At 44.8% G+C, this 23,418-nt stretch overlaps 1 protein-coding gene across 3 annotated transcripts in view; it reads left to right on the forward strand.

Annotated features, from left to right (window-relative positions):
- SYNE1 (spectrin repeat containing nuclear envelope protein 1) overlaps nt 1-23,418 on the forward strand; it is a 373,726-nt gene that overhangs the window by 169,670 nt on the left and 180,638 nt on the right. For all 3 annotated transcript variants that reach the window (XM_036414424.2, XM_036414425.2, XM_045573412.1), the window contains 7 exons: nt 735-1,091; nt 4,952-5,088; nt 5,290-5,467; nt 6,002-6,184; nt 8,051-8,194; nt 8,614-8,769; nt 10,294-10,458. In XM_036414424.2, the coding sequence (XP_036270317.1) occupies nt 735-1,091; nt 4,952-5,088; nt 5,290-5,467; nt 6,002-6,184; nt 8,051-8,194; nt 8,614-8,769; nt 10,294-10,458 (1,320 nt within the window). The remainder of the gene's footprint in view (nt 1-734; nt 1,092-4,951; nt 5,089-5,289; nt 5,468-6,001; nt 6,185-8,050; nt 8,195-8,613; nt 8,770-10,293; nt 10,459-23,418) is intronic.

A 23,418-nucleotide genomic window follows, 5' to 3' on the forward strand; every position in this document is an offset into this window, starting at 1 on the left:
AAAATACTTCTTTGGCACATTCCTCCCTCAGTAATGTTTTAATTTATTCATCCATCCATTTGTAAGCTACCATCTGAGAGACCCTGAGCAGAGCACAGTCCTGCTAAAATCCTTGCTCACTGATCTGCCAGTTTAGCAAGCGATGAGTTTCAACCCGTGTGCTGCAAGGATTTTTCAAACATGCAACACTTGACTATGTGGTCCGGGACACTGACCTCTTTTCCCTTAGATTGTCCCATAATAAAAAGTGACAATAGCCAGGATAACAATAGCCATCCAGTGGGAATGAATCAAAATTATGCCTATGTTCTTGTCAGATTGGCAAAAAAATTAATATATTGTTTTAGTGCGCTGCAGAATGTTGGTAATGAATGTGTGCCATGAGATGAAAAAGGTTGAGAATCGCTGGGTTAGGGAGAAACAGGGACTTGCTTATTTGTAGGAGCAATCCGTTGTGGGCCACCCAGCAGCACACATTTAGACAAAGCTGCCAGCAGGGTCCCTGTGTGTCTGCCTCGGGCTGTTTGGGATCCCACAACTGGGTTTGCCAGCTGCCCTGTGCCCAGGAGGAGAACTCCTCGCTGGCATCGCTGGGGGTGGGCGGCTGGCCGGTCCTGGGCTCCCTGGGGCACACTTGCTGAAACTTCCTAGCAGGACGGGGTGCCCCTCTGCACATATTTGGAAGCCCGTTGTGACTCAGCCTCCTCGGTTTCCATGGTGATATTCCATTACAGGAGCTGATGGATTCCAGAGAGACCGGGGCCGGCCGCCTGAGCAGAGTGGAGGCCCTGGCCCCCGCCGTGCAGAGGCGCAGCACGGCCAGCGGGAGCGAGCTGCTGGCGGCGGAGATGCAGGCCCTGCGCGCCGACTGGCAGCAGTGGGAGGACAGCGCGCTCCGGGCCCGCAGCAGCCTGGAGAGCCTGGCCAGCCAGATGGCCCTCTCGGAGCAGGCCTTCCAGGGCCAAGTGGCCGCCCTGGAGCAGGCCCTGGAGCAGCTCAGCACCCTCCTCACGGCGTGGGCCCAGCAGCTTGCCCTCCTGGAGGGCAAGAACACAGACCAGGAGATAGTGGAGAGCTGGGAGAAGGGGCGGGTAAGTTGGCTTCCTGTGCTCTGCTGGTGGGTGTGCTAGAAATGTGGTCTGGTTCTCATCGCTGCTAAAAGACACAAACCAAAAAATGAAAAACCTTCTTGCTAACTAAAAACACAACATTCAGACTTGGGAGACGTACGTGTTTCCAATGAAATTTGCAAATCGGATCTGTTTTCTTTTCTCCCGAGTCTAACTATTCTACATAGAAGGACAGAGGAGAGAAGAAGTGATTATTTACCATTGAAAGCAGTTCTTGTTAGTGGAAATAGTCTACTTTCATTCTCATGGTACAAGAGTTTGTAAGATTGCATGCAGCCATTCAGTCTGAGAAATGGCCTGTGGGTAGAGGCATAAATAGACGAAGAGTCATAGCTGCGCTCCTGCCAGTGAATGATTTCCAACGATTGCGGGATTGAATGTATAGCTTGGAAAGGAACATTTGGTGAGCCCCTAAAACACAGCTAACGGTTTGCACCCTGATCAGCTCTCCTGTGTGGAGTTTTGACAGCTGTGCCAAGATTAACGGTTCACAGAACTCCTATGTCATGCTCATGGGTCGCCTTCCGGACATTTTTTTTTTTTTTTTAATAACTAATGGCAGCTCTTTCAGAAGGAGAGAAAGGGAAGCATAAAAGGGGAAGTGAAGAAAAGGCAGACGCTTGAGATCCCGCTTCTTTCTTGACTGTTCAATGGCTTATTGGAAAGACTTTCTTTAGATATTTGCAGTTTAATAATGCTCTGAATCTTAGAGATCCTTAAAAGGAAGTTTTAGTAAAGTAACCTTCTCTGTGGCTATTTATGTTATAAACATTTCAAAAATAGTTCCAGCCAGTAGGAAACTCACGTAGTATTTCCAACATTGTCTTGTTTTAAATCAAGTATTTGGAACAAAGGTAGTGTACCGCAAAGGAAATCTTTCTAATAATCTCTTTATGCTATTTTACTTATAGTATTTATAGATTATATTTTTTTCTGATGTCCTTCGTGTCCTTTAGGGTTAAGCAACCAGAATAAAGTGTAGAAAGCAGTTCTGTAAAACAGGGACAAGATGTTAGTGATTATTCCACATGGTCAGTATGGTTCACTCTGATATAAAAAAAAAATCTGTTTTGATGTTTTCATTCTGTTTCCCTTCTTTTCCCTACCATTAATATAAGTGAAATTTTTAAAAAGCAAGATTTTATGGTATTTAAATTATATGGCTATTCTGAGCTATCATTATTTCTTTATATTGATTCCATTAGTAAAAATAATAGGTGAGGCCTATGAAAAGGTAATACAATAATAAAGATAGGTGTTTAATGGTGCAAACAATTCAAAGACCACAGTCCGGGCTTTGATCTTTTTCAGATTTGGTTCTGGGGCTCATGCTTTTGATGACAATACTACATTTCTCTAAATACTCAGATTTTCTCTTATTGTGGTAGTCATTTTATCTAAAAATGGTGATAATAAAAAAAGAAGTATGATTATGTGATGGGATAAAGGTTTTAGCTAATGCTTTGGTGGTTATCATTTTATGATATATAAATGTATTAAATCACTATACTGTATACCTTAAACGCACAAAATATTATGTCAATCACAACTCAATAAAGCTGGGAACAGCAATTTTTAAAAAATGAAGGTAATATTCCCATTACAATGCAAGCCTAGGAGAGTTTTACAAAAGAATGGATTTGCGAGATTCACATGGCTTTGTTTTGCTGTGAGGAAGGGCCTGTCATTGTTAGCAATCCTAATAATAATCATGAGCTGTCACAGACCTTTACTTTCTCTTCTGCAATGAAATGGTGACACTCAGAAATCTTTTCAAAACTAAAAATGGATCATTATATATAAACTGTATAAAATCAAAGCACACAAAAATCCTGTCCACTGTGTTCCAAAACTTTTATTTCTTCATATCCATGGGCTATTAGTGTGAGAAATTTAGGATTTTTCTTAACCGCCAAGGAAAAAAATATGTATTCCAGGACTTAACTGAAACACAGGTGTATAACCTGATATTTATATAATGAAAGGTTCCAATAATATGCTTAATTTGTGATAACATTCCAGAAAAAAATTGTAGTGTAAATTTTTGGTCAAAGCTTTTCACTTTTGATAACACCTAACGTGTAAGTGACTCACTGAATCTCTGTTATTTACCTCTTTGGTGCATGGTCATTTTTTTTGATTCTTATAATGCTCTTCCTTAAATAAAAGATTCAATATGATGTAAAGTAGAGTTACTAGTTGAGCATTTGGGGTTTCGGAGAGAAACTTTATAAGTATTACTTAAGAATTTTGCAAATAAGAATATTTTAGATGCCTGTAGGCCGACACTAAGCTAAATAAAGAAGTTTAAAGCAAAGAGAACATCTTTCCTCTCAGAGCCACAGTCCAAGTGGGAAGGCCAACAAGTTCAAAACCATCGGAAACACTCACTAGTGATGAGTGCCAAGAGGTGCTGTGTCCTCTGCAGTGAGAAGCCGCTGGGAGGTGGGCAGGAGGACAGAGACTCCTCTGGGAAGAGTTATTTGAGGGGAGTCTTGAGGTCTGGTTACAAATGGACCAGATAGATGTGGTGGAGAAATGGCACCACTGTACAAAGTTACTGAGGGACGAGAAAGCACAGGAGAGAAAACTAGAGAACAGGATGCAAATTAAGGTGATAGATACTGTGTCATTCTAGAAAGAAATGATAAAGATGTGAATGGGGGCTGGGAGAGTCAGGACGCAAAGGTAGCTGATGAAAAGAGCTCTCTAAGAGGTGGAACAGACCAGTCCTCGTTAGCTCCTGTGTGGAGTGAGGAGGAGACCTCGCCAGGCCCTGGTGATGCTCAGCTTTCTGATTTAGATCAGTTGGAGGACAGAGGTTCCATTTATAGGGTGAGGAGTGCAACACAGACCTGGCTGTTGAGAGGCGTGGTTTTCTACAATTCTAGGCCATCTCACGATAAACATCTCCGAGGATAAAAATAGTGACAGCAACAGTTCTCTGAGCAGTTACTCATCTTTATTATTATTATTCACCTTGGTGATATCATTATCCACACACTCCTATTTAAATATGTAGGGAGTCATTTACCTGCTAATTTTCCTTATAAGGCACTTATCAAGGGGCCAGAATTTGTGTACTTGACACTCAGGATGATTTGCTCGGAGTGACCATCCTCTGTGTAGTCATGGACCATGGCTTTGATTATTCACATGCCTCTCCCACCCGTACAATTGTGAGCTCTTCAAATATGGTGCAAGAATCATACCGTCGGTCATGTCGGGGGTCCCAGAATTCAGCAAAATGATGGGCACACAGCACACATTTAGCAAGTATTTGATGATTATATGAATGAAACTATGAAATGGTTCCATTGCTACTTAAATCAGACCTGTGGATTATAAGAATTTCTTAATGTGAAAGTTAGTGTTATGTGTTAGACAACATTACATTAGTTGTCTGTGCACAAGTACCAAAATAAGTATTGCTTTGCTTTGAAATGATTTTTTTATTTTTATTTTTAAACAATACGAATATCCGCTGACACCCTGGTCAGATTGTCTTTAAACAATTTAGGCTGGTTCACCTTTCTTTTTCCATCCCACTTTACGTTATTTTTTGATCACGTGGTCATTTGACTTCTTGGCAGCCTTTCATCCCAGAGTGCCTACCTGTGGCTAGAAAAGGACACACAGTCAGTCACGTGCTATTACTTGCCATGGGGAATCTTGCAAGTAGGCCTCATTTCTTCCTTGAATCTATATGTTGCTTGTTCCCTCACTAATAATTTATAATATGATTTATGCATTTTCAGTGTGAAGATGTGGAAATTACCTAATTTAAACGTTTGCCCCTCTGTTTTGTTATTTCCTAATAGGAGATACTGGATGCTCTACAAAAAGCAGAGCCCAAGACAGAGGATCTTAAGTCTCAGCTGAATGAACTTTGTCGATTTTCCAAAGACCTGAGCCCATACAGTGGAAAAGTTTCTGCCTTAATTAAAGAATATAATTGGTGAGCATGAACCTTATTGGTATTTAAAATGTTTTAATACAAATAAAAAACTAAAGCTTTATATATTTTAACATGTGATTTCAACATTAATATAATCACTAAATGACATGAGCGCATACTCCAAAAATTGTTTATTCCCTCAAACATTAATCTCCTTCATCATTTTTTCTTTCTTTTAAATGCTTCCAATCATGGTTTTAGTCTTTGTTTGCAAGCATCTAAAAGCTGTCAGAATAAAGAACAGATTTTACAGCAAAGATTTCGAAGAGCCTTCAAGGATTTCCAGCAGTGGTTGGTTAATGCAAAAATCACTACCGCCAAATGTTTTGATATACCTCAGAATATTAGTGAAGTTCAAACAAGTCTTCAGAAGATACAGGTAAGATTGTTATTCATTCTAATAATGAAGCTTAAATGAATTTAAAAATATGTCCCTTGACTGTTTTAGAAGCTTATTAAAATTTTGCTTAAGAAACTCAAATTTCAAATAAATCCCTGCTTTAAATCTTGAAATTATTGTGTGCAAGAAGGGAAATTAGTCCATTTATATAAATGCATGTGATTTACACACACACACACACACACACACACACACACACACATATATATATATATATATATATATATATATATATATTAATAGGGATTTAGGAAATAATAAAAGCTCTATGTGACAAGCATTGTGTCTGAGCACTTGAAAAAGATTTTTTAATTTAATTTTCACAGCAAATACATCAGGTACAAAAGATTATTATCCCCAATGTTCAGATATGATAAAAGAGTCAGTCACTTAATATATACAATAAAATTGTTTATTCCTTCTCTGTGATTTTATTGAGAAAGAAGTGAAAAATCAATGTATTTTAAAGCAGAGAGCATTTTATTATGTCTACTTTTACATTTTTCTTTATAGGAGTTTTCATCAGAAAGTGAGAATGGACAGCACAAGCTAAATGTGATGCTATCTAAAGGGGAACTTTTGAGTTCTCTGCTGACCAAAGAGAAAGCTGATGGTATCCAGGCAAAAATTGCAAATGCAAAAGAGGATTGGAAAAATTTTCACTCAAATCTTCACCAGAAGGAATCTGTCCTAGAGGTATAATATAACCAACTACATGGACACATTCTGTGTAGTGATTGTGTTGGTTAAACCACACTCGCAACATATACAAGTACCCTTGTCAATGACTTTGCTCATTTTCACTGAATATAAGTGAATGACTACATAACACTAAGAAACAGTTCAATGCTAGAAGTGTGAGCCTCACCGAGGAATTTAGTACGGGCTCTTATCCTAGACCATAGGGACAACCAATTTTAATTTTTAAACATATCATTTAATCTTCTATTTGAAACCCCTTCATTTTGGAAGTTGTTCTAGGAGAATGAACAGAAATATTTCTATAAGGCTAAAAGATGCTATGGATGAGAAGGCATATTATAACTAATGCAAGTATCATGTATATAGTAGATTTTAGGAGTTAAGAATGCAAAGCGACAATATTCATACAATTTAATTTTATCTAGAGATAATATAAATTGAATTTATTATACTTGTAACAATCACTAACACAATGCAATTCTTTTTTTATGAAGCCGTCTGTTTTATGTACCAACTCTCCTCTTAAAAGAAAATTTAGATACATGGAAAATATTTTTTTCCTTTTTAAATAACACTTCCTGGCAAAAGGTGGCTAGTCTTTCATGGCAGACATCCTCCATTTAAGAGGGAATGGTAATCCTTGTGTAGTGCCTACAAATCTATTAACTCTGCAGGGATTGTTAATGCAATGTGGTCTGAGCTCTTTTGCTCTTGAGGGTAGTGCATCTGCCATTGACAGCAAGATTATCTACTTCAAGAGATGACTAGTTGATGGATAGGTCAGGAATAGCTTGCCTTATTACCTTCAATGTTTCCTTCCTTCTTTCCTTCCTTCCTTCCTTCCTTCCTTCCTTCCTTCCTTCCTTCCTTCTTTCCTTTCTTCCTCTTTCCTTCTTTCCTTTCTTCCTATTAATAAAAACATATATTGCCTATTTATGTTCCAGACCCTATGTCAGGAATATAAAAGGGTTATATTTTCCCCTCTACTCAAAGAACGCTCTTTCTAGAGAAAGAAACTGTACATGAAGAGATGACTGCAGTGTAAGACAGGTATGCTCAGTATATGTTAGTCACTTCAGAAGATGCAACTAACTCCATTTGGAGAAGTTGAGGAAGTTTCCAGAGAGGTGGCATTTTAACTGAACATTGAAGACTAAACAGTTTTTGAATTTGGCCAGGCTGGTGTGCATTTCAGGTGGAAGAACTTGAATGTGCAAGTCCAGGGAGTTATGAGTGCCACCTATGAATGGGTCTTCAAGAAGTTCCATCCACATGGGGTTTTGGGGGAAAGCAACAAAGATAAGACTGGTGATGAAGAGTAGGGCCAAATAGTGAAATGTTTTGTACCCTAAGCAAATTGATCTTGAGTGTTGACCAGGTCTGGATAATTAGGAAATAGTTCATTTTTAAAAAAAAGTAGGTTCGTAAAAAGCTTTATCTAAAGGATGTTCAAAAATGACACAGGTATTTTGGCCGGTGTTGCTCAGTAGTTGAGCATAGACCTATAAACCAGGAAGTTACTTTTTGATTCCCATTTGGGGCACATGCCTGGCATATGCAGGCTCGATCCCCAGGAGAACATGCAGGAGGCAGCTGATCAATACTTCTGTCTCATCATTGATGTCTCTATCTCTCTCTCCCTCTCCCTTCTTCTCTGAAATCAATAAAATATATATTTTTAAAAACGTAATACAAGTGCCAAAATGAAGGATAGAATGTTCCAGATAGTGGGAACAGGGAAAGAAGGGGAGGGGGGTAGTAGGGCCAGATTGAATACCAACGGGAAAGACTTTGCTGTGAGGCAAAGCGATCAAGACCAGATGCTTTATCGTGTGTCCCATCTCACCTGAAACCTGGTAGAATCTGAAGATCCAAATGAAGGACTTCGAAGTCAGCGCAGAGCCTGTGCAGGACTGGCTGAGTAAAACCGAGAAGATGGTGCACGAAAGCAGCAACCGCCTGTACGACCTGCCAGCCAAGAGGAGGGAGCAGCAGAAGCTCCAGGTGACAGCCCTGGGCCGCTCGGTCATGTCTCCACCCTGTCCTTTGTGCACCTTCCCCGTCCTGTGCACATCCTTCCTGTTCTACGGTCCTGCATGCATCCTTCCCCCGATCCTTCCCGTCCTGTGCACATCCCTGTGTCCAGGTGCCCACGAGCCCATGGAACCCCGTGATGCTGTCTGAGGTCTCACATCCCCTCGCCCTATTTTTGACTGATGGTGTGTTTCCCAGCTGTCCGCGGAGGTGATCTTTTTGTGTCTTGCAGCCTGTGTGCCGTGTACAGCCTGGAAGTCACCACGCTCCAGGGCGCACCTATTGCTCGCCACTGTGTGTTGATGTCCGTGCTGTCCGGGCCAGAGCCCCCTCCGTCGGCGATGTGCTCCCCGCCAGCCTCTTAATAGTAACTTGCTTGTGCTTTTCAGTCTGTCCTTGAGGAAATAAACTGCTACGCGCCTCAGCTCCACAGGCTAAAAGAGAAAGCGCAGCAGCTGTGGGAAGGACAAGCTGCCAGCAAGAGCTTTATGCACAGAGTGTCGCAGCTGTCTGCTCAGTATCTAGCGCTAAGCAATGTGACCAAGGTAATGCCCGCAGGTGCCGTGAGTGAGTGTGGGACAGGCCACCCATCTGGAGTCTGGGGGGCGTGGGGATTGGGGGGACTGTGCAGGGTGCAAGCCCAGGTCAGGGGTAAGGCGTGTCAGTCTGCGCCCGGCCTTGCAGTGCGAGTCTGTTCTTTGTGCTGCGTCATCTCAGTGTGGTTCCACACACAGCGAGGGAGGGTCCAAGAAGAGACTTCCTAGCCTCCACTAGCGCACAGCCTATTCCCTTTACACTCACTTGGCATGCGCGCTGGAGCTGTTTTGAAAACCCGATGCATAAACATCAGGCAACGTTCAGTTTGGGGCCTAAGGACACTCAGATCAAGTTACTTTAGAAAAACAAGAATTCAAAGCAGCTTACATTTTAGTAGACTAAATAAAATGAGTTTGGGATCCCTTTTTAAAGTTTTTCTAAATTCTTTATATTCATGCCATAATAGTCAAGGCTGTGTTGATTGAGATTTTCAATTCGATCAACAGAGCAGAGCTCAAAACAGACACTAATTTGTTTAACCGATTAAATTTCTTTTCTAACAGCCTAGAAAGATGTATGATCTTGTTTAGAGCGTCCAGCTGGCATGATGCAGACCAGTCTTGAACTTGGTGGGGCAAGCCTACTCGAAGCTTTGTGTGCTTTGTGACATTTGTCCCCTATATTTGTCTTTTGCGTTTCAGGTCTTAGAATGTAGGGATCCAGCTGTAAGTTAGTCTTTAAATTTGGCCTCCCCCATTTTAGAATGGACTCGCTGCTGGTCTGCTCATTTAGGTCCTCAATAAAACATCACCAACACAGTCACACTAATACAGACTTGGAGTAAATAGACTATGTTTACACACATGCTTTTCCTATGAGTAAGTTACTCCTTTTGTCTTTAGAAAATCTGGCACACACCTAAAGTCAGAATGCATTAAGGACATCTTTCTATTCCTTTGTATTTATTTAGATACCAAATATCAATAGATGTTTGAATGAGGTAAGAGCTGAAGTTTATCTTCATAAATTTCACTGTGTTGGATATGACTTGTAATTAATGAATAAAATCGTATTTAGGTTCCCAACTTTTAAAATTTAAATCTCAGATAATTTTTTTAGAATTCTTCCTAACCATGTAGGTCATGAGGTATCACAGGAGCCAAATGTGATTATGTGACAGCTAGAAACCACTTTGATTGGTCTCCCTGATGAGGCAATAGGAAGAAATTGTATTGCTGCTGTCTGAAAAAAAAAATCACAATTATCATCAAGAAAAATATCAACTAAGTTTAGGGACAGTAAATTATAATTTTTCTGCTTTTTGACCCAGTGGTTCTTACATTTTTACTATTTAGAAAGAGTTCACACATCTCTCAGATTCATGCAGATTGGCATCATATCTGTGCAGTGTCTGAGCCTATGGCCAATTCTAGTGATTTGAACCAAACGGTTAGCTTGCCAGTCTGAGCAGCCTCAGGCTGTGAGGTCTGTGGAAGGACAGTGGGGAACGCATGTCTGCCTGTCGTTTCCAGGAGAAAGTGTCGAGACTGGACAGGATTGTTGCGGAACACAGCCAGTTCTCCCTCGGGGTGAAGGAGCTGCAGGACTGGATGACAGACGTGGTTCACATGCTGGAGTCTTACTGCCACCCCACCGCCGACAAGAGCGTGCTGGACAGCAGGATGCTCAAGCTGGAGGTATGCAGCTGTAGAAAATATCTCTAATGGACAGATTGTTTTTCTCAAAAAAAAAATTTTTTTTATCCTCACCTGTGGATATGCTTTGTTGATTTTTAGAGAGCGTGAGAGAGAGATGCATTAATGTGAGAGATAATCAGTTGCCTCCCAAAACCAGGGATTGAAACTAAACCTAGGTATGTGCCCTGACCAAGAATCAAACCCACACGGTTTGGTGTATGAGATAACATTCCAATGAACTGAGCCATCCAGCCAGGACCACAACATGTCCTAAGTCTCCATCTGCCTGGTGTTGCTGCATCACACTCCTGCCCTGGAAGCCCTTTTCACCTTGGGTGGGCCAGCCTAAGCCTTCCAGGTTCACACATAAAGCTTCACAAAAATAAATAACCCACAGGTGGCTATTTGCTGGATAGCCGGTTAAGCGGCTAGTTTCAAATCACATCACGGACACATCTATTCTGAGAAAATATTTCAATGAACCATTTTGTAGGACAGGTCGCTTTTCTTCTTGCTCAATTCACTTGCCTGCCTACATCATTTAGTCAACTCTCCCATCTCAACTTATTAGTTTTATCTTCCATTTATGGCAAAACAGTGGTTCTTTATTCATTCTTCTCTCCTGCATATGCTGGGTGTCTTCTAGGAGACTGTAACTCTGTCTTAATACCAAGGATTCAAAAAGGGATAAAGTATCATCTTTGTCTTCAAGGATGTCACTGTGGCTGAAGCACAGAGGCAGTAACAGCCCATAGGGCTATGGTTATAGGCACCGAGTGGAACCAGGCAGGAGGGAAGGGCTTGAGAGCCAGAGCAGGTTTCTCAAGAAGTCCGAAACCTAAACTGGTACTTGAGAATGGTGCCACTGGAGCAAAAGCCAGAGTAAACAAACAGCATGGTGAAGGAGAAAAGCCAGCAGTCCCTTCATGGTGGCAATGAGCTGCCGAGGCTTACTCTGCGGAGGCTGCCAGGTCCAGATTAGGGAGAGAGAAGAAGCTTGCCTTTTAGGTGAAAACGCCAGTTTTGTAACTTGGATTCAAACGTCCTTGTTAAATAAAAAGATGAGCGCCTTTGAGGAACTTGAAATACTACATGAATTGATAATATATAGAATAAATTATAGCTCTGGTTGGTTTGGATCAGTGGATAGAGCATCAGCCCGTGGACGGAAGGGTTGAGGGTTTGATTCTAGCAAAGGCCATGCACCTCAGCTACAGGCTCAATCCCTGGTCCCAGTTGGGGTACATGCAGGAGGCAACCGATTGCTATGTCTCTTTCACACCAATGTCTCTCTCTGTCTGTACCCCTCTGACTCTTCCACTCTCTCTAGAGACCAATGGAAAAATATCCTAGGGTGAGGATTAACAAAAGATAAATAAATAAATATGTTACAGTTCTTTTTTTGTTGGGCTAGAAGCCTTCACATTTATAAAGTTCTCCATCCTGTGACTTTTGAGAATCCATGAATTCCACTATAGTCTAATTGGTCTCTTAGCAAAAACCAGTAAAATAAAACTTTGGTGGGAAGAAGGGATATTCCAAGAAGTGTTAAGAGCTGCAAAGTCAAGGCCCCCTGGAGACCAGCAGGTGACAGGTGATTGCTTATTGCCACTCACCAGCTGGTGACTTTCCCATCCTTCCGTGACCAGCCTGAGAGGTCTAAGGCTCAACATAATTGCACATCCTTCTACAATATTCAGAAGCTCTAAAATATACATATTTAATCTTTATTGTTGAAAGTATTGCATGTTCCCTTTTTTCCCCTATTGATCCCCTCTAGGACACCCCTCCCCCTGCCCCAAGCCTTCACCACCCTGTTGTCTGTGTCCATTGGTTATGCATACATGTATACAAGGTCTTTGGTTGATTACCTCCCACCCACCCACCCTCTCACACCTTCCCTTCCTAATGCCATACTCTGTTCCATGCTTCCGTGTCTCTGGAGCCACTCCGTTCATCAGTTAATTTTGTTACTTAGATTCCGCATATGAGCGAGATCATGTTAATACTTGTATTTCTCTGACTGACTTATTTCACTTAGCACGATACTCTCCAGATCCCTCCATACTGTCTCTAAGAGTAAAAGATCCTTCTTTTTTACTGCTGCATAGTATTCCATGGTATAGACGTACCACAGCTTTTTTTTATCTACTCATCTACTTGGGCTATTTCCAGATCTTAGCTATTGTAAATTGTGCTGCTATGAACATAGAGGTGCATACATTCTTTCTGATTGGTGCTTCAGGATTCTTAGGATATATTCCTAAAAGTGAGATCACTAGGTCAAATGGCAGTTCCATATTTAATTTTTTGAGGAAACTCCATACTGTTTTCCATAATGGCTGTTATGGAATCTGCATTTTCATCAGCAGTGTACTAGGATTTCCTTTTTCTACATTCTTGCCAGCACTTGTCATTTGTTGATTTGTTGATGGCAGTCATTCTGACAGGTGGGAGGTGATACCTCATTGTTGTTTTCATTTGTATCTCTCTAATGATCAGTGACTTTGAACATTTTTCCATATGTCTTTTGGCCATCTATCTATATGTCCACTTTGGAGAAGTGTCTATTTAGACACTTTACCAATTTTTCAATTGTATTGTTTGTCTTCCTTTTGTTAAGTTGTATGAGTTCCTTTGATATTTTGAATATTAATGCTTTATCAGATGTATCATTACCATATATGTTCTCCCATACAGTGGGCTCCCTTTTCGTTTTATTGATGTTTTTTTTTGCTATACAGAGCTTTTATTTTGATGTAGTCCTAATGGGGTCTTTCTCATCATCTACAAGGGTTCAGGAATCTGGAAAAGGTGCTGAGCTTAAATGGATTAAAGATACTAGATAAGAAATATGAATTTGAAAGGCATTTTGGAGGGCTGGACAGGAACTTAGTTCTAGTGATTAAGCTCCTGGAATCTCTGCACCCAGGACTTTTTTTTTTTTTTTTTTTTTAATATATTTTATTGATTTTTTACAGAGAGGAAGGGAGAGAGATAGAGAGCTAGAAACATCGATGAGAGAGAAACATCAACCAGCTGCCTGTTGCACACCCCCTACTGGGCATGTGCCCGCAACCAAGGTACATGTCCTTGACGGGAATTGAACCCGGGACCTTTCAGTTTGCAGACCAATGCTCTACCCTTGAGCCAAACCAGTTTCAGCCAGGACTTTTTATTCATACATTTTTCTCTCTACCAAAGCAGATATACATATCAAAGGAAAGGCCTGATAAATAATAAAGGACCATCAGGTTGAGGGAAACTGCCCTCAGCTGTCTGGCAGCAGGCAATCATATGCAGATCTTCAGCCCTGCTGAAGGTGTCCATCAACCTTTTGCTGGACCTCCTGCATTTATTATGCTGACTACTGTTCCTAGCCTCCAGCATAGTTTGTTTATTTTCTCCTCAGTTTCCTTTGCCCTAGGAGATGTATCATAAACATATTGCTAGGAGAGGTGTCTCAGATGTTGCAGTGTAGGTTTCTTTAGGATCTTTATGTTTTCACAACATATATTTAAGTCTCTTATCCATTTTGAGTTTATTCTTGGGTATGGTATAAGTTGGTAGTGTAGTTCAATTATTTTGCATGCATATGTTCATTTTTCCCAAAACCATTTATTGAAGAGACTATCTTGACTCCATTGCATGCTCTTGCCTCCTTTGTCAAATATTAATTGAGCATAATGGCTTGAGTCGGTTTCTGGGGTCTCTGTTCTGTTCCATGGGTCTATATGCCTGTTCTTATGCCAGTACCAGGCTGTTTTAATTACAGTGGCTTGGTAGTATAACTTGATATCTGATATTGTGATTACTCCAACTTTGTTTTTCTTTCTCAAGATTGCTGAAGCTATTCAGTCTTTTTTGGTTTCATATAAATTTTGGGTGTATTTGTTATAGATCTATGAAATATGCTATTGGTATTTTAATACAAATTGCATTGAATCTGTAGATTGCTTTGGGTAGTATGGACATTTTAATGATGTTAATTCTATCAATCCATAAATACAATATATTCTTCCACTTGTTGATATCTTTATCTCTTTTTTCAGAGTACAAATCTTTTACCTCCTTGGTTAAGTTTATTTCTAAGTATCTTAATTTCTTTGTTGCAGTGGTAATTGGGATTATTTGTTTAGCTTCTCTTACTGAGAATTCATGATTGGTATATAAAAAAGCCATTGATTTTGGGGTGTTTATTTTGTATCCTGCTACATTGCTAAATTTATTTATTAAATCTAGTAGTGTTTTGGTGGAATCTTTAGGGTGTTTTGTGTACAATATCATGTCATCTGCAAATAATGAGACTTTACTTCCTTCTTTCCAATTTGGACTCTTTTATTTCTTCTTATCTGATTGCTGTGGCTAAGACTTTCAGTAATATGTTGAATAAGAGTGGTGATAGCAGGCATCTCTTAAAAGAGTGTGAATAACAATTAACCTCCAGGACTGTGGGGCAAGGTGTTTTCCAAAAGGGTGGGTCAACTGTCTTCCCCCAGGCAAACCTACCTGGATAGCAAATGTTTTTTGTGAGACTGATGACCTCCCGAGCATGTGAGAATGACTCAGTACAGGAAACCAGGTGTTTGCCTTCTGACCTCTAACCCCAGAGCCCCCAACCCTGCCTACTGTTCACACAACTCCAATCCACTCTGTCTTCCCTCTGCTGGAGCACAAGGTGAATGGCTGCACATGAAATTTTGTGCATTGGCCCCTTAAAAAGGTGCCTACATTTCCAGCCGTCTTTTCCTGACAGAAGCAACCAAGCTGCTGCTTTTCACAGCCAGGTGTTATGTGGGCATTTTTCTCAGTTCTGGTGTTCTATACCGGGGGGCAAGCTTCCTCACAGCTGAGATATCTCTTCAGAATTTCAGCTACTGTCTGTGGGAGCCCGACCAGCCCTTTCCCACCTTTGCCCTTCCTACCAGTTGTTACGAAGCGAGTCCCCAAGAGATGGACCACCGGAGCCAATTTGATTAAGCATGCTAGAGTTTATTACAGATTCGAATCCGGGCTCAAACCTTGGCTGACGCAGCAGCCGGCAAACACCCAGGTGAGAGCCCTGATGGAGGGGCAGTCCCTCCTCTTATACCTCCCTTCCCATTCCACTGCTGGTAAGTCACTCCTGATTGATCCCTCAGAACAAGGAACTGGCCCTATCTCTTGGGCCCGCTAGATTGACTGTCACATGGTTTGTCACACCCTGGTTAGCCCCTCAGGACAAAGAACTGGCCTTATCTCTTAGGCTAGGCCTGCTGTCACAGTCACATTCCCTACTGGTCTTACTGGAGAATCAAATCTTTGATTCATCCTCTTCCCTGTCTTCCGTAGCAAGGTTATGGTAGTGAGTTCGGAGAACCATGATCTTAAGGTCCTGGACTCTGGATTGTATTAAACTTACCAGAGATCTGAACAAACAAGGTCCCACAGTTAGAGCTAGCAATAGAATGAGGAGGGGGCCGGCTAAGGCACTAATAAGAGTTGTTAGCCAAGGGGACCACGTAAAGAGGTTTTCATACCAGTTCCCCTGGCTGGCCCTGGCTTCCTCCCTTTCCTTTAATCTTTTTCTTAGTTGGCTAAGGCTCTCCTTTATGACTCCAGAGTGGTTGGTATAAAAACAACAAGCTTCACCCAGGGCTAGGCAAAGCCCTCCCTGTTTGAGAAAAAGTAGGTCTAAACCTCGTCTATTCTGGAGGACAACTTCAGCTAGGGAGCTCAGTGACCCTTCTAGCTTGCTGACTGTACTCTCAAGAGTGCTAAGGTCAGTATCTATCTGTTGGCTCAATTCTTTGTAGTCCTGGTTCCCCTTAACAAGGGCTGATGTTCCCACAGCCGCTGATCCTGCAATTCCAATTCCCAGTAAAAGGGGAACAAGGACTGGGGCCCTCTTAACCCGGTTTGGGGCGAGACCTAAGTGTTCTCGGCCCCCTTCCCCAGAGAAGTAATAGACCTGAGGAAGTATGTGTGCTAAGATGCAAAGGCCTGGCGATTCCTTGTCTATGAGAAACGGGGGAAAGGCGCAAGGAGTTATCCCATTGGTACAAGCCCACCAAGTCCCTTCAGGGGCAGCCAGCAGGGCTGCTCCTCCCCGAGATGGCTCCTCCGGTAGCAGGATGGTGGAGGCGCAGGATGAGGCGTAGAAAGAGTCCTTCAGAGGGTAATTAGCAGGCATCAAGCATGTCCCTTGTCCTTGTAGATCCCCGAGGGTGAGTTTCGGGTTACGACCCCACTGGCAGTGATCCTCCGCAGCATCCATGGAGATGTTCTTTATGTCCTGTGGGGTATCTCCAAGAGAGATGTTAACAGCAATCCCTGAATAATAAGGGGGTTCAGGGTTGAGACATAACCAACAGTCATCCGTGAGGTTGGGGGAGGATTTGTTTAGGAACCTGAACATGGCTTCTAAAGTTCTTAATACATTCGTGGGGAAGTAGAGAGGTGCGTCCAGTTGGCCAGGCTTCAGTTTATTTGCTACTCTAATTGCTACTCTAGGGGAAAAGTTCAATGGGGGATGATAGGTGGGAGTTGGTGGCCCTAGAATGGGTCTCAGGGGGCCTATAGGACTTCCCTGATGTGGTAAGGATTTTCTTTGTATTGTAAAGAGAATCCCAGGGTCCTTTCCAGAAACGTAGAGTCTGAGGCCCCATGTCTTCCCTCCCATCCAATAACTTGCTCTCCACGTGATGATTTCGAGCTTCACTGGGTTGCAGTTACCTACACGGCAAGTTCCAGCTTGGTCTGGAGCCCCTGGGCGTATCTCTCTGGTGAATCTGATATCCCTATCTCTAGTTGTCCAGAGGGCAAGAGTCTCACATCCCCATGCAGCGCAATAATAACTATCTTTACCCCCGCACTCACTAGGACCTTCCCGAGAGCAGATGTAATGTTCACTGTGCCATAGTCCTTTTTCTAGGCTACGATCCCCGCAGCCGTAGCCTTGGACTGCTGCCCCTCCTCCTCCCCGGTATCCAAATCTTAGAGAGTTCCCCTTCCTCGATCTTCCCCAATCTTCTCCAAACATTTTACATAGGTCAAAATGAAGGGTAGGGTACCCGGCTGTTGTAGTATTTGCTATTACAGATCCATCTAGAGTTCGAGTAACTTCCCAGCGATAGAGGGTAGGCCGAGAGGGGGTAGAGGAACTTGCCCCTGTAGGGCTCAAGATGAGGACGACTAGGAAAGGGAAAATTTGACCTTTAGAGGGTCGGACGTGGGTTGGATTCTCCATTCTCCCTTCTGGTCACCCTCTGCCTTTTTCAGTCGGGTGTGGTGGATCCAATGTTGCTTCCCTGCAACCTTTACCGCTGTGGGGGTGCTGAGGACAACAGTGAATGGGCCGTCCCACCGAGGCTCAAGTTGACCGGGGTTGAGCTTCTTAACCCAGACCAGCTCCCCAGGTTCGACGACTGGGTTTCTGGAAGTTTGGCTTCTCCCTGTCTCTTCTCCTCTGACTGTCTTCTGGATTGCTCTCCGAGTAAGCTGGAGTGCCTGCAATGACTTAAGAAGATGTTGGTTGTGAATGGCCCCGAGATGTTCCTCCCCAAGCCTGGGAAGGATTGGGGGTGGCCTTCCAAAAATGATCTCATAAGGGGTAAAACCCTGTGAATAAGGGGTACATCTGGCCCGAAGGAGGGCGAAAGGGAGGAGACTTACCCAATCACCGCCAGTTTCGAGTCTCAGTTTTGTTAAAAACTCCTTGAGGGTCCGATTCATCCTTTCTACCTGTCCTGAACTCTGAGGTCTGTATATGCAATGAAGTTTCCAGTTAATTTTTAGAGAGGATGCCAATTGTTTGGTGACCTGGGCGGTGAACGCCGGACCATTGTCAGACCCCAGATATAGTGGTAGGCCAAACCGGGGGAGAATTTCAGAGACTAATTGTTTAACCACTACCTGCGCTGTCTCTTTTCTGGTGGCAAATGCCTCTGGCCAACCCGAGAAGGTGTCCACTAATACAAGGAGGTACCTGTAGCCTCCTCTCACCGCAGGTAGCTCCGTAAAGTCCAGCTCCCAGTGCTCTCCCGGGGTGCTTCCCCTGAACCGAACTCCAGGTTCCCTAACTTGAATAGGGTTAGGATTCACCCTGGCACACGTGTGGCATCTTCGAGCAATGTCCTGAGTGAGTTTATACAGTCCCTTTAGAAAATAGCTCTTCCGGAGGAGCTCGGCCAGTTTAGTTCCTCCCAGGTGGGTGTTCCGATGTGTTTGCTCAACTATTTTCCTTCCCAAGGCCTGGGGAAGGAAGATCCTCCCATCGGGCAGGCGGACCCATCCTCCTTCGTTCTTTGTCCCTTGGAGCTTCTGACCTAGTTCCTCCTCCTCTGAGGTGTAATGAGGGCTCGGAAGAGTGACATCCCTCTGGAGGATCAGGACCTCCAGGGGCCCTACTGGTCTTTTGGCAATGTCCCTAGCTGTTTGGTCGGCTAGACGGTTTCCCCTGGATATCTCAGAGTTGTCTTTCTGGTGTCCCCTGCAATGGATGACTGCCACCTCCTTGGGTCCCCAAACTGAGGACAGTAAGTTCAGGATTTCTTGAGAGTTTTTAATGTCCTTCCCTCCTGCCGTGAGGAGGCCCCTTTCCCTGTATAGGGCTCCATGTACATGAACAGTGGCAAAGGCATACCTACTGTCCGTGTAGATATTGACTCTCTTCCCCTTTCCCCATCGGAGCGCCTGGGTTAGGGCAATCAATTCAGCCCTTTGAGCAGAAGTCCCATGTCCTAGGGCTTGCGCCCAGATGACAGTTTCCAGAGTGACTACGGCCGCTCCTGCATATCGGGTGCCCTCTTCCACAAAACTGCTCCCATCTGTAAAGAGGGTCTCATCGGCCTCGGGTAGAGGGATGTCAGTGAGATCCGCCCTTAGAGAAGTCAGGGACGTGAGTATCTCGCCGCAATCATGGAGTGGGGCATCCTCTCTAGGCTCTGGCAGCAACGTGGCAGGGTTTAAGGCAGCAGTTTGGAGGAAACTTATTCTTGGAGGATCAAGAAGGAGGACTTGATACTGGGTTATTCGAGCATTTGAAAGCCACCTTTCTGGGGGGGCCCGTAATAGCTGTTCCACATTGTGGGGAGCCGTAACTTGAAGGTTCTGGCCAAAAGTCAACTTTGATGCCTCCTTTACCAGGGTGGCTGTGGCCGCAATGGCGCGTAAGCACCCGGGCCACCCAGCAGCCACAGGGTCCAGTCTTTTTGACAAGTAGGCAACTGGCCGTCTCCAGGGACCTAGTGTCTGGGTTAGCACCCCCTTCGCTACTCCCCGGGACTCAGCTACAAACAAGTGAAATGGTTTTTCAAGGTCTGGCAGGGCCAAAGCAGGGGCACTCACCAATGCTGTCTTGAGTGCATTGAATGCTTCTTCTTCTGCTGTAGTCCAGGTAAGGGCTGGATCCTTTCCCCCAGTGGCGGTGTACAGTGGCTTAGCAATCTCTGCAAAGCCTAAGATCCACAGTCTACAGTACCCGACAGCCCCGAGGAACTCCCGTACTTGCCTTTTGGTGGTTGGAGTGGGGATCTGCAGGATGGCTTGAATCCGGCTCTGAGAGAGGGTGCGCTCTCCTCGGCGAAGATGGTACCCCAAATACGTAACCTCAGTCTTGCAGAGTTGGGCCTTTTTAGCTGAGACTCGGTAGCCGAGGCTCCCTAGAGTTTTTAGTAAGTCCCGGGTGACTTCTTGACACTCCGATAAAGATGAGGCAGCCAGGAGGAGGTCGTCCACATACTGGAGTAATGTGGCCTCCGGATGCCTGGCTCTGAAGTCCTGGAGATCCTGACTTAGAGCCTCATCGAAGAGAGTGGGAGAGTTCTTGAACCCCTGGGGCAAGCGTGTCCAAGTCAGTTGTCCTGAGTCCCCTCTCTCTGGGTCTACCCACTCAAATGCGAAAATGGGCTGACTCTGGGATGCTAAGGGGAGGCAGAAGTATGCATCCTTTAAATCCAGCACTGAATAAAATTGTTGGTCTGGTTTAAGGAGGCTGAGCAGGGTGTAGGGGTTTGGAACAGTTGGGTGTATTGTCTCTACCCGCTTATTGACTTCCCTTAAGTCCTGGACTGGCCTGAAGTCCTCTGTGCCTGGTTTTTGCACAGGTAGGAGTGGAGTGTTCCAGGCCGATTGGCACGGAACTAAGATCCCTGCTTCTTTAAGCCTCTTGATATGTTTGGAGATCCCCACCCTGGCTTTTCCACTGATTTGATACTGGCGGACACGGACTGGCAGAGCAGTGCTCAGGAGTTGGACGACTATTGGGGGCCGGTGCCCTGCGAAGCCTGGCGGATTCGTTTCAGCCCATACCTCCGGGATCTCCTGGTGCCACTTTGCTAGGAGGTCAGATTCCATCCCCGGGGAAGGCTCATCGAGTAACCTGTACTCTTCTTCAAGCGGGAACGTAACAAGAATTTTTCCTTCCCCCGTTTTGACTTGGGGGCCCTCCTCTGTGAAGGAGATAGTGGCCTTTAACTTTTGGAGGAGGTCCCTTCCCAGGAGTGGCTCGGGGCATTCAGGGATGACAAGGAAGGAATGAGTGACCGTTTTCTCTCCTATGTTGGTGATGCGGGCCTGGGACCAAGGGTAAGATTTCAGTTTCCCAGTTGCCCCCACAATAGCTGTTCTTCGGGAGGACAATGGGCCTTCAGGCTCTAGGAGGACAGAGTGGGTGGCCCCAGTATCTACCAAGAAGTCAACAGGCTTGCCCCCCACGGTTAGTGTTACCCGGGGCTCCCGGGGGGTGGAGGAGCCCTGACGTCCTCAGTCTACTTCTTCCACCAAGACTGGACTGGGCTCCGACCTCTTTTCCCTTGGTCTCTCAGGGCACTCATTCTTCCAATGACCTGTCTTCTTGCAATACGCACACTGATTCCGCCCGAGCAATTGTCTCTGACCTTGCCTGTGCCATCTTCCTTTTCCTTTTCCTTTTCCTTGCCCATTTCCCCCTTTTCCTCTGTCCCTCTCTTCTATGGCTATGAGGACCTTGGCCATCTTCTGGGTCAGGGCCTGTGATGGGTCCTCTCGGTTTTCAAAAACCCTCTGGGCTATAGCCAGCAGCTCAGAAAGAGACTTCCCTTCAAAGCCTTCTAGTTTCTGTAATTTTTTCCTGATGTCTGGGGCTGACTGAGCTACAAATTGGACCACAAGGGCTGCCTGATTTGCCGGGGCATCAGGATCTATAGGTGTATACGTCCTATAGGCCTCACATAGTCGCTCGAGGAAAGCCGCCGGACTCTCATTTGGCCCTTGTTTGGTCTCAGTCACCTTAGAGAGATTGGTAGGCTTTCGAGCGGCAGCCCGAATGTCTCTCAGGAGAACCTGGCGGTAATGGTCAAGAGCCTCCCTTCCTGACATCGAATTGGGGTTCCAATTAGGGCGGGCCAAGGGGAAGACGGTGTCAATCAGGGCTGAATCTGTAACCGGCTCCCCATGGCCGTCAAGAACTTGCTTTCTCCCTTCAGTCTTTATTCTCTCTCTCTCCTCTCTGGTAAACAGGGTATTTAGTAGTTGTTGGCAGTCATCCCAGGTGGGCTGGTGAGTGTAGAATACAGACTCCAGTAAAGTTATCAGCCCCTGGGGGTTCTGCGAAAAGGGGGGATTCTGATTCTTCCAATTGTATAAATCCGAGGTGGTAAAAGGAACATAAGTCCTTAGGCTCAGCCCATGGGAGTCCGTTTCTCCCACCTCCCTAAGCGGTAACAGGGCAGCCGGTCGGCTTTCACTAAACTGAGCTCCCGAACGAGTGTGGGGAGGGCTGAGGGGGAGCTCATCAAGGGTGGTCCCTTTCCTATCCCCCTCACCAGACCTGGAAGAGTCAGGTGACACAGGGGGTTCCTTCTCGGCGGCTCCTTCTCTGGGCAGGGGGGGATACTCCACTCTCATCTGGGATCTCACTGGGCGGTCAGGCCCCTTCCCCTCGCCTGGCGAGGTAGTGGAGGCAGCTGCGGCCACATAAGGGGGTGGGCAAGGGAATTTCAGGCCCGACATCGGGTCTTCCTCAGGAGCCTCTAAAACAGGGGGTGCTGAAGGGGCCTGACTCGGCTTCTCTCTGCTCGCCTGTGGCCGGGCGAGTAAGACGGACCTGGGAGGTCTCTTTCCCAATTTTCCTTTGTCAGGGAGACAACCACACTTCTTCAGCCATTTGGGGTTATCAAAAAGAACATCAATCCAGATATCAATGTATGGAATTTGGTCCGGATGCCCGGGGCTTCCATAAACTATCCGCCGGACTCCCGTACAGGGCCCCATGTCTACGGTCCCTGTTGAAGGCCAATCAACACCAAATCTCGGCCACTCCAACTCACAGAGTCTCCGGAGAGTGAAGGCATCTACAGAAACACCATAGCCTTCACCCCGTTTTCTGAAGTCAGAAAAATTTTTAATCATACATTCAAGGGGACTTAGGTGACTCTCCTTCGAGTTTCCTTGCCCCATTTCTCTCTTTCTTCCCAATCTATAAACAGTTAGGCAACAAATAAGTCCAAAACAAATCCAGAAAAGAAAAAACGAAAACACTTTTACCAATTCTCACACACTTGATTGCGGCCGCACTCTCTCAACACTCACAACACTCACTCAGACCAGAACAACACTCACTCAGACCAGAACCATGGAATCTCCACATTCCAAAACCAACCAGAACCAGGGAGTCTCCAGACTCCAAAACCAGGCCTCGGTGGTCGTCACCACCTCGGTTGCGAACCGGGAGTTTAGCGGCGTCCCGCCTCCCGAGTTCACGATAACAGGGTACGTACCAAACCAGGACAAGAAGCTTCAAGAAATTTAAAAGAAAAACCAGGCCTGACTTACCGGCGCCGAGCAGGCAGATCCGGGCGTGGTCCGATGTTCCAGAGGACGTGAAATTTCTTAAATTTTTTTTAGAGGGGCTTACTGAGAAGCCCCCCTGGTGGGATCTCACTGGAGCCTCCAAATGTTACGAAGCGAGTCCCCAAGAGATGGACCACCGGAGCCAATTTG

Source organism: Pipistrellus kuhlii, unplaced genomic scaffold, assembly GCF_014108245.1.
Source record: "Pipistrellus kuhlii isolate mPipKuh1 unplaced genomic scaffold, mPipKuh1.p scaffold_m20_p_5, whole genome shotgun sequence".
Classification (NCBI taxonomy): Eukaryota; Metazoa; Chordata; class Mammalia; order Chiroptera; family Vespertilionidae; genus Pipistrellus; species Pipistrellus kuhlii.